The sequence below is a fragment of the Schistocerca piceifrons genome, chromosome 1 (genome assembly GCF_021461385.2).
Source record: "Schistocerca piceifrons isolate TAMUIC-IGC-003096 chromosome 1, iqSchPice1.1, whole genome shotgun sequence".
NCBI classification, from domain to species: domain Eukaryota; kingdom Metazoa; phylum Arthropoda; class Insecta; order Orthoptera; family Acrididae; genus Schistocerca; species Schistocerca piceifrons.
The window spans coordinates 796,263,325-796,275,390 of record NC_060138.1 but is presented as its reverse complement, the minus strand read 5'-3'; the positions used below and the strand labels follow the sequence as shown (position 1 = coordinate 796,275,390).

At 41.0% G+C, this 12,066-nt stretch overlaps 1 protein-coding gene across 1 annotated transcript in view; it reads right to left on the bottom strand.

Moving 5' to 3' along the window:
• The window catches only part of LOC124713594 (centrosomal protein of 290 kDa-like), a 189,970-nt gene that overhangs the window by 144,671 nt on the left and 33,233 nt on the right, over window positions 1-12,066 (bottom strand). The window contains exon 10 of the mRNA XM_047242958.1: window positions 6,492-6,682. Coding sequence (XP_047098914.1) covers window positions 6,492-6,682 — 191 coding nt within the window. The remainder of the gene's footprint in view (window positions 1-6,491; window positions 6,683-12,066) is intronic.

The window sequence follows — 12,066 nt, the reverse complement described above, 5'->3', positions numbered from 1 at the left end:
AAAGAAGGGGTTGAACAAATTTTACAGCATTATGCACTACACACAATACAGTAAAACTTCAGAGACAATGGCTATTCATTTCAGTATGAAAAAAAGCTGCCATAAAGCAGTACAAATGAGGCAATAGTTTGAAGACAATAACATTCCTGAAATGGGTTGGCCTGCCCAGAGTCCCAATCTGAACCCAATGGGACACCTTTGGGATGAGTTAAAATATCAACTTCATTCCAGACACTGGGTCCAACATCACTACTTTCTCTGGTTTCAGCTCTTGAAGAAGACTGTGTTGCAATTCCTCCACAGATATTCAGGCACCTCACTGAACCTCCCCATCAGAGTTCAAGCCCTCCATAAAGGCGTAGGGTGGGGACACCGCATATTAATGTCCACCAATAGATGTCTGGATACTTCTGATCAGATACACTACTTCTATGCTCATAAACCACTGTGTAATGGTGAAAATGGGAGGGGGGGGGGGGGGGCTAAACTGTGGTACATCAACACAAGACACACTTAACATGGTTAACAAGGTCGTTAATGTGTAAATAATGGAGTGGGTAGTGGCCTGTTCAAAATTGGGAGGGATTCTGGTGGTCTAGGGTTAAAGTGTAAGCCTGGAAAATGAGAGATCACAGGATCAAATTCAGGTCAGCCCATGGAAATTTTCAGTCTGCCTTTAATCTTGCCTTCACATGTCAACAATGTGAGGTAGCAGGAATGTCACCTCGTTCAGGTTCCACATTAAGCTGGAGGTCCCCTTTCCCCATTTGGATAAATGGGGCAGGCTAGGGACATGCAAGTTACCAAAGTGGTGTTAAATTGAAAGACTTGCACACGGCCTTTGAACCACATGAATTACTATTATTACTGTTATTATTATTACCCTCATCATAATCATTGGACAGACACATCCCCTGTCATACATTACAACCTTACCAATACTGATGAAGTGAACTGATGTGGCAGTGCCCTGTGTTTTCATTTGGAGCTCTGCCATCTTGGGAGTAACCACACCATTGAGTGGTGTCACACCCCTGCCCCCCCCCCCTCCCCCCCTCCCCCCCCCCCTCCCCCAGCCATTCTCCCACCCCTTGAGGTACTGTGGTGATTGCAGTCAATATGGACAATGTCCTTCAACAGTATATAATCCCTGTCAGATTCTAAACCAAATTCATGGCTGATTTAGCCCATCTGTTAACTATTATGTACCACAGATCCCTTCCAGCTTCTGTTCCCAGTAGCTAAAAGAAAGCACAGGTCACACCTGTCTACAAGAAGGGTAGCAGAAGAGGTCCACAAAACTACCATCCAATATCCCTGACATCCATTTGTTATAGAATCTTAGAACATAATCTGAGCTCACACATAATCAGGTATCTTGAACAGAATGACCTCCTCCATGATAACCAACATGGATTTCGACAACATAGATCATGTTAAACCCAACTTGTAACTTCCTCACGTGGCATCCTCAAAGCCATGCATCAAGGCAGTCAGGTAGATGCAGTGTTCCTCAATTTCAAAAAAGCATTTGACAGTAGCACACCTACACTTGTTATCAAAAGTATGATCATATGGTGTTTCAAGTGAAATATGTGACCGGACTGAGGATTTCTTGGTAGGGAGGACGCAGCATATTATCTAGGATGATAGTTATCAACAGATATGGAAGTAACTTCAGACATACTCCAGGAAAGTGTGTTGGGCCTCTTGCTGTTCATGTTGTATATTAATGATCTTTCAGACAATATTAATGGTGACCTCAGACTTTTTGCAAATGATGCAGTTATCTACAATTAAGTACAGTATGAATGAAGCTGTACAAATATTCAGTTACACCTTGACAAGATTTCAAAGTGGTGCAATGATTGGCAGCTCGCTTTAAATGTTCAAAATGTAAAATTTTGCACTTTACAAAATGAAAAAAGCATTGTATCCTATGAATATTAGTGCACAGTTGGAATGCGTAAACTCATACAAATACTTGGGTCAACATTTAGTAGGGACACGAAGTAGAAAGATCACATATGCTTAACCATGGATAAAGCAGGTAGCAGACAGGTTTATTCATAAATTACTAGGAAAATGTAATCTACAAAAGAGATTGTTTACAAAACGCTCATATGACCTATACTTAAATATTGCACAAGTGTGTGGGATCCATACCAAAAAGGACTACCAGGGATATTGAATGTATAGCGAGAAGGGCAGCATGAATGGTAACAAGTTTGTCTGACCTGTGGGAGAGTGTGACTGAGATGCTGAAGGAACTGGACTGGCAGACACTTGAAAATATACGAAAAATTTTCCCGAGAAAGTCTACTTACAATGTTTCAAGAACTGGCTTTAAATCATGACCCTAGGAGTACACTACAACACCCTAAATATCACTTCCATAGACATTATGAGGATAAGATTAGATTAATTACAGCAGGCACAGAGGCATTTAAACAATCATTTTCCTCATGCTCCATGTGTGAATGGAACAAAAAAAGCCCTAATAACTGGTACTGAAGCAAACCAAGCACTGTATCATGTGTGACATACAGAGGCGAGCGAGTGCACCGGGACTTACCCCTGTTCACTGCTAGTAGCGCCACGTCACCTTAACGCGTCTGCATGTAGCGCACAAGTATTGCACCACAATTTAGTATGAAATTAAAAATCAAAATTTATGTTTAAAACTTTGTTAAATTATAGTTTAGTGTAATAATTTCCAAATACCAAGTCTTGATGTTCTAAACTTAATAGTTTACGGAAAAATGCCGTTTTAAGAGAAAAATCAATGACGCTAGGAAGTCCGAATTTGGTCAGAAGGTGCAGTTAGAAGTTAAAAATAAGTGATGCTGGTTTCCGAAACCATAAAACAAAAATTAACGCCAGAATCCACATTTTTCTGAAAAATCAGAGGTGCTAAACAATGGACTTAGAAACTTGAAAATTTGTTTTATGCTTCAGCACACCCCAAAAATAATAACAGAGAGTCCACGTTAATCTACCTCTTATAGTTTTTGAGTAATTAAATAAAAACTAATTTTGTAACTAAAATGTACCTAAGTGTTGTAGATTAAGTACTTGAAATTTTAATGATAGAGGATTTTAGTTAAACCAGATGATCAAATATATCAAATAATAGAGCTACACTAAGTTTAAGACTTGTAACATAAATAGCAACTGATATAAGTCTTAGCAAAGGTATGGCTCAGAGGCAACAATCTACCATTAGCTCCACTAAATAAATTCTATTAAGCAAAGTTTTCATTCTAGCGAGCTGAAACTTTCTACGTGCTTTCAAACTGCTTATCTGCATACCAGCAAAAATTAAGAAGTTTCTGAAGTAATTGGTAACTATATTATTAAAGATTATGTGCCCGAGATAGCGGTCATTTGTAGACTGCCGCCGTATGCAAATAGACAGAGAGAACAGGTGTTCTCTCGGCAGTCCGCACTGGCACCTTATAAATAGTAGGAAGCAGTAGGAAGGTTCACTTCACTCTCAGACACTGTGAGGTCCACGACAGTTAAACGTCTGGTCGCGCTCTGCCTCGGATGACGTCAGAGCCGAGCTGTGACAAGCGCATATTTGGCAGTGAAAAAGCATAGTGAACTCGCGAGGTCTGTACACCATCCTGAATCATTTAGAATTCGGTAAAATAACTGTTAGTGTGCCGTCCATGTGAAATTCAATGCCACGTGGCAAGTGGTGAATTTATTTCCACTTTTATCGCGGGCATTAAGTTTTGAACATTTATTGCGAACTTTCAATTGAGTGATGTTAGTCAGGGTGAAAAACAATCTGGTAGGAAGTTACCGCAGAGGTCACCTCTGAACTGCTAAAGGCGCTGTTAGATTAGAAAGACTTGTTTTCAATTGAACATAACGCAATTTTAAGTGTTGTTTGTGATAAACTTTAATTAAATTAAATCTTGATTGGAACTTTAAACTTTTATTGAAGTCATAGTCCTGATCCTGCAAAGAAATGGGAAATAGACACTTTTCTTTCAGTGGGCTGGACCGGAATGTGGCCGTGCAGACCGGAAACTAAGGTCAGTACGTTTCCCTTCGCTTTCTGGCAGACCACCACATTAGTTGCCAGGCTCTCGTGATTAAAGACGGCATCAAAACTTTAAACCAGTGAAGTAACTTACTCGCCACCCCACAGTACAGAGGGAAATACCCTCTGCCGTGACATTCACAGTGGTTTTCAGAGTATAAATGTAGACACAGATGTAGATATTTCAGAACATCTGACACCACTGTAAACTCTGGTGAAGCCAGTTGTATGAAAAACACTGCAAGGTGAATACAAACATTCTATTCCATTCTATTCTGATCATAGACTACAATTCCCAGAACAAGTGAGCATAATGTTCATCTACATCTACATCTACATGGATACACTGCAAATCACACTTAAATGCCTGGCAAATGGTACAAAATTCTCTATTATTCCAATCTCAAACAACACATAAAAAAAACAGTACCTATATCAATCCGTGTGAGCTCTGATTTCTCTTATTTTATTATGATGATTGTTTCTCCCTTTGTAGGTTGGCATCACTGAAATATTTTCACATTCATAGGAGGACGTTGGTGATTGGAATTTCATGAGAAGGTTCCGTCCCAACGAAAAATGCCTTTGTTTTAATTATGTCCACCTCTAGTCCTGTATCATGTCAATGACACTCTCTCCACTATTTTGTGATAATACAAAATGTGCTGCTCTTCTTTCAACTTCCTCGATGTACTCCGTTAATCCTATCTGGTAAGGATTCCAGACCACGCAGTATTAATCCAAATGACAATGGACAAGCATAGTGTAGGCAGTCTCTTCAGTAGAACTAAGTGTTCTGCCAATAAAACACAGTCTTTGGTTAGCATTCCCCACAACATTTTCTGTGTGTTCCTTCCAAATTAAGTTGTTCGTAATTGTAATACCTAGGTATTTATTTGAACTTATGGCCTTCAGACTTGACTGATTTATCATATAAGTGAAGCTTAACAGATTCCTTTTAGCACCCATGTGGATGACCTCATACTTTTCATTATTTAGGATCAATTGTCAATTTTTGCATCACACAGATATCTTTCCTAAAGTGTTTTGCAATTTGTTTTGATCTTCTAATGACTTTACTAGATGATAAACGAAAGCATCATCTGCAAACAACCTAAGATGGCTGCTCAGATTGTCTCCTAAATCATTTATATGGATAAGGAAAAGCAGAGGGCCTTGGGGAATGCCAAAAATCACTTCCGCTTTACTCAATGACTTTCCATCAACTACTATGAACTGCAACGTCTCTGACAGTGTCTTGGGTGTACAGTATGAGCTTAAAGCCTACAGAAATGGATGAAGAGAAAGTAAGACAACTATTTTATGTTTTTAGGGACAACCTTTCAAAACACTACTATCTGGACAGAATTGGGAGATGTAGCTGCCAGACAATAATCTTGTTGAACTTGTGCTTTTATAAGTTCTAAAAGCTATCATCCATGTTCTTCCCAGAGATGATTCAAAGAAAGGACTATTCGAAATTGTGAATGATGAGCTGTCATATCAAAACTACAAGCCTGATGCTTGCAGAAAATGTGCTTACAATATTCAGAAATTGACACCAGAGAATATCTTTTCGGTCCATTGTCATGAAGAGGAATATATATATATATATATATTTTTTTTTTTCAAATACCGTCATTAGTGATGATAAATTCATTTTATACACTAATGCGACACGATCAATACCAACAACATTTTATTCCATCATTTCTTAGGTGCACATTATTGGGATAATGTTGTTGAAATTAAGTCTTGCACAAATAAGAGTAAGAGCTAGATTTGGGGGAATTTACTAAGCACATGTGAAGACGCAAGGGAAGATGCAGGACAAAGGTGGTTACTGATGCATTATATAAATGAAGGAATGACCTTTAGTAAAAAATAAATGTGAAATCATGAAACAACAGCGCGGTTAAATACTCTTATGTTGGTAGACGAGTAAAGGAGTGGCACAAATTACAGTACCAGGAGGTATCCTCAGTCCATTCCCAGAATGCATCACTAAATTTAAATATCTGGTACAACAGTGGCAAATGCCACAGATTAAAGACAATAGGAAAAGGGTAAATTTAGTTTTTATAGTAAATTATTGTATGAAAGGGATCTAATGTACTTATGTGATTTAAAAATGTTATGTTCACCACCTTGGCAACGGCCATATTTGTGAGCAAATAAAATTATCTGTCTCTCTATCTATGCTCCAAGGATCACAAATGTAGTAACATTAACTATCACAGTTATGGGTATGATCTCTTTGACCTACAGTCAGTGATTCCACAAACAATCAGTATTTGAAAACACAACACACTACACAGTTATGATAAAACAGAAGCAAAATGCAACTGGTTCACAGTAGAGAAAGGGAAAGACAATACCATTTCAAACAGTAACCAAATAATTTATATTCACTGCAACATTCTCCATATCTACTAACCGCAAAACAGTATTTTGGTCTTCCAGGTTATCAACAACTGTCTGAACCTCATTAAGCTGGCTGACCAGTTGTTCAATACGCCGGTCCTTATTACAGATTTGAATCTGAGCATCATTCAGTTCTGACAAAGCCTCTGCCAACCCAGATTCACCACTTTCCAAGTTGCGCAGTTGCAAAATCAGTTTCGTTGTCTGAAATGTTAAGCACACACAATACATATTGAATTTGGTAGCTTATTAAATAGTATATACAAGATAAATATGACTTTACATACATCAATGACAGCTGCAAGACAAATGCAAGGAATGAACAATTTACTACAGTCAATGGTGGTTATTCAGTGTGTGAAAGAAAAGACTTCAAGTACATCTTACTACCAAAGCTTAATGGGATTTGAGATACTCAATTGTATTTATTTAAATTGTTTAACTCTAGTAAACAGAGTAAAACATCTTGCACTAGGAATTGTCATATTATGTCAGAGGTAATCTAAGATATGCTTGTAGCACAAAGAAAAGAGTCACCAGACATTGAACAAAGTAACCTTATTTGTTGTTTTGTTGGGTGCTTTTGCAAGACTGTGAAGAGAAATGTTGGGTCTGTAGATGCCAGTTGTACTTACTGCAATCACTTTTAAAACAATTCTCATCATTTATTAATGAATAACAATGTTTGTAGAGGAGACTACTGTGAAATTAGTTGAACGAAAATTGAAAATGTTTCTTTAAAACTGATTCAAGGACATTAAACAATATTTGATATTTTTGTTTAAAATCTCCAAATTATATGTCTGTCTAAATGCAATTTGAAAAGAAATGCTATCTGAACAAACTGTGTTATTTACATGATTATTCTGCAAATCCTACTTAAGAGTTTACCAGTGTGTCCAGAAAACTACTTTAAGACTATTTCTCGATGTTCCACTTTCAATTAGCATGTGGGGAGCAAATGAACACCTAAATATTTCTGTCTGAGTTCTGATTTCTTTTATTTTCTCACAGTGGTCATTTCTCCGGTGTAGATGGGCATTAAAAATTTTTTTGGCATTTGCATAAGAAAGTTTGTACTTTAATGAAACGGCTTCACTTATTTATCACATTCATGACACTCGCTCCACTACTCATGATAGTACAAAATAAGCAGCCCTTCTTTTAACTTTTCTGGTGTTCTTCATCAGTCCTATCGGTTAAAGACATCGTACGACACAGTAATATTCCAGAAAGGGATGGGAAGGGTAGTGCAGCATAGCATTCAGATACCATTTGGAAAATGAAACAACAAATGTATTTTGCTTAACTTGCATCTCTTGATATATGAGTTTGTGGGAGCACGCAGGCAAATAGTTGTGTGTGCACAGTACAGGGGCAGCGGCAAAGACTCTAGTGTGTACATAATCATTTACTCTTTGCTTTGTTTTTGTTTTTGTCTTAGATGTTCTATGTTAATGTCTGGCTCATTGCTTCACAATAAAGTTGAACATTAAGAATACAAACGAGTCTATCATTAATAGAATGGAGCTACGTAGTGACTACGAAGTGGTGACCCCAAAGTCAAAAGAACAAGTATGGCAAGAGGCAGAGGAGGACAACGAAGGTACACTACAACATACGCCAAATGGCAGAAGCTCTACAGCATGATCAGTACACCGGCAGGGTATGCTGCGCAGTCAGGTCCAGGAGTTATGGAACGACACTCGACACCATGGAATGGATACAGCGGAGCGAGACAGTGATATTACCAGGACAAAATCCGCGGCCGGAACACATATATAAGAGGAAGATTCACTGGAACAATGCATGAAAATACGCTCACCGCCGTTCCTGGCCGATAAACCGGAACTTTGGTTCTCCATATTAGAACTGGCATTCATGCATAATCGGGTAACTGATGACCGGGAAAAGTTCATGATAGCGGCAATATTGGTTGAAGAGATAATTAGACAGCCAGCGTAAACACAGCAATATACAACACTGAAGGGCTTTTTAATAAGCCGGCTTGCTACACCGCTAGATCAAATACTCTGCCAGGTGTCGCGAGGTGAACGTATAGGTGACAGAATTCCCTCCAAATATTGGAGGCATTTGCATGGAATTGTGACGGAAAATGAATTTTCGAACACTACACTTCATTCTGTTTGGGCAGCACAGTTTCCGTCTGCAGTAAGAGCAGCTGTGGCAGGGAATGACGGATACGATATACAAGCACTACTCCAACTCGTCGACAAGGTTCATGCGACGGTTGAACCAACAAATTCTCTCAGTATAGCAAAGGTGGAGGCGACGGCAGAAGAATATGAAGCCGCAGTGATTGATAAGCAGTGGCACGCTGTTACTGGTACACAACTTCAAAAACTCAAGGAGCAGCTAGACGGGCTGCAGAGGCAGATGGAGGCATTGAAAGCTACCGGTTCAGAGGTCCTGCCGACACATAAGGACAGCGGACATGCCGGGAAGGAGCAGTAGTGTTGGTTTCATCGACGATTCGGGGAGCGAGCCTCTAAGTGCAGTCACGCTCACCGCGTAAATAACATGGAGACTATAAGTACAGATGTCTCTTTATCAACAGTATCTTGGCAACTTTATGTTCGAGATGTGACGGCTTCATGTTATTATTTGATAGACACGGGTCTGATGTCAGCACGTGGCCAAAGAGGAAATGTACTTCCCTCAGTGACAACACATTGTTTTGCCTCAAAGCTGTAAATAAACAGCCCATAATGACGTATGGCAGTTGTGTCAAAGAAGTGAATTTCGGACTTAGTATTATTTGTCACTAGAATTTTGTCATTGCAGATGTGGCAGAGTGCATATTAGGAGCAGATTTTCTGTATGCATTTGGTATTGCGGTGGACATTCGGTTATCGCAGCTTAGAAGGGGCAAAGAGGTGGTGCCTGGTCATGTAGGAATAATCACAGTGAAAGTACACAGTTCGGTTGGAGTGACAGAAGTATGCCGACTTAGAGAACCGTCAGTGCAGCCGATAGCCATGGTGGCCCATCATACAGTTCACCACATAAACACCGTGCCTGGGCCTCCGGTCTCCCTCAGACCGAGAAGGTTGGCCCCAGATAGATTTGCAGACACAAAAGCTGAGTTTGAAGAGATGTTGGAAATGGGAGTGATACGAAGATCTGATAGTGCATAGGCCTCGCCTTTACATTTAATATGAAAGAAAGATGGAAGGTTGTTGAATACCCGTACGATACCTGATTGGTATCCGGTTCCCAACATTCGCGACTTTACAAATAAATTGGCCGGAGCTGAATGTTTCAGTGTAGTCAACTGTAAAAAAGCATACCACCAAATACTTTGTGGCTGACAGTGACATATCGAAGACAGCAGTCACTACACCTTTCGGTCTTTTCGAGTTTTTGCGCATGCAATTTGGTTTAAAAAACGCTGCACAGAAATGGCAACGTTTCATCGATGAGGTGCTGTGAGGGCTAGATTTCACTTTCGCCTATTTAGACGATATACTGGTGTTCTCAGACACAGCAGCCCTCCACAAAGAGCACCTCCTGACAGTTTTCGAGAGGCTACATACTTGGGGTGTAGTGGTGAATGACACCAAGTGCAGTTTGCGTAAAGATCAGGTGACTTACCTGTGTCACACAGTCTCAGCAGCTGGCATCCATCCTTTGGAGGAGAAGGTCAGGGTTATACAGCAGATGCCTCGCCCGTTAGATTTGCAACAGTTGCGGAGGTTCCTAGGTGTTTTAAATTTTTATCGCAAATATCTGCCAGGAGCTGTCGCTTTACAAGCGCCACTCACGGAGGCTTTGGCGGGCACGAACACCGGGAAAAATCAGAAGCTACAATGGACATCACGCATGCAGCGCACGTTCGAGCGGATCAAGGAAAGCCTAAAGCAAGCGATTTTACTAGCTCACCCAGAGAAAGATGCGAAGCTAGCTATTGTTGTTGATGCAAGTCAGGTGGCGATTGGGGCAGTGTTGCATCAGTGGACTGCTGGTCACCAGCAGCCTTTAGGAGTCTTCTCCAAGAAACTCACAGACCCACAGCGAATTGGAGTGCGTATGATAGAGAGCTGCTGGCTGCTTACAAAGCCATAAGGTATTTCTGTCCTTACGTGGAAGCCAGACCATTTACATTGTTTACAGATCACAAACCGCTCACTTTCGCATCCTGCAAGCATACGGATACTTTGTCACCTAAACAATTCAGGCAACTGGAATATATAAGCCAGTTCACTACTGATTTATGACATATTAACGGGGCAGAGAATATGGTGGCAGATTACTTCTCATGAGTTGCGGCAATAAAGTATTCAGTAAACTATGCTACAATGGCGAGAGAGCAGAAGGATGACGCACAACTGCAGGTTTTTCGGCAGAGCACGCCCACCGGGTTGAAGTTAAGAAAACTGTGCCCAGAAGGTGAGACAATACAATGGTGCGATACCTCACAGGAACGGCCTAGATCTTTTGCGTCGGAGAGTTTGCACCGGGAAGTATTCGAAGGGTTACATGGTTAGGCTCATCCAGGACCCCAAGCGAGTGTAAAATTAATGACAGAGCAGTTTCATGTTGCCAGGAATTAAGAAAGACTGTCGGAAGTGGGCACAGACGTGTCTCGATTGTCAGCGATGTCAAGTGGGATGCCATGTGAAGAAGCCAGTGGGTAAAGTTGACGGGCCAACTGGTCATTTTGAACATGTGCATCTACATATTGTTGGAACGTTGCCATGTCCGAAGGCTATTGGTATCTATTGACGGCAACTGACAGATTTACGAGATGGGCATGAGCAATTCCCATTTGAGACATATCAGCAGAGACAGTCAGTTGGGCATTCTCGACAACGTGGATAGCACGGTTCAGATGTCCGGTACATGTCACGATGGACCAAGGATGTCAGTTCAAATGCTCCTTGTTCCTGGAGCTGGCAAACATGTACAGGTTCTGCCGTCACCATACCACAAGTTATCATCCAGAAAGCAACGGCATGGTAGAGCTGTGGCACTGAACACTTAAGGATGCGTTAATGTGCCATGGTGAGAATTGGTCAGGAGCATTGCCACTAGTGTTACTAGGCTTACGCACTGTTTTCAAACCTGACCTCAGAGCATATACAGCGGAATTAGTATATGGGGAAGCCTTCTGCCTATCCAGAGAGTTTTTTCAGAATGGTACAGGCGAGACGGATCAACCGTACTTGTTAACAAGAGTAAGGGCTCAACTGGCCAAGCTTAGGCCACAACCAGTGACAAGGCATGGCGTTAGGCTGTTGTTCGTACATCGGGAATTGAGCAAGTGCTCGCATGTAATGTTGCGAACCGAGGCAGTCAGAACTCCATTGCAGCCGCCATATACGGGACCTTATAAAGTACTACACCGTACGGACCAGGCCATGACTATCCTAGTTTGCGATAAGAGTGTTACTATGTCAATAGCCCGGGTGAACCCGGCTCACTTACTGCTAGAAGATGTAAGACAAGAAGAGGAGGTGGGCCTGCAGCAAGACGAGGGGCACCTGCAGGGTGCAACGGATGGTAGGACAGCGAACCGGATGAAGCTGCGAGAGGATACGATGATGGAGGAAGTACAGCCGGAAATT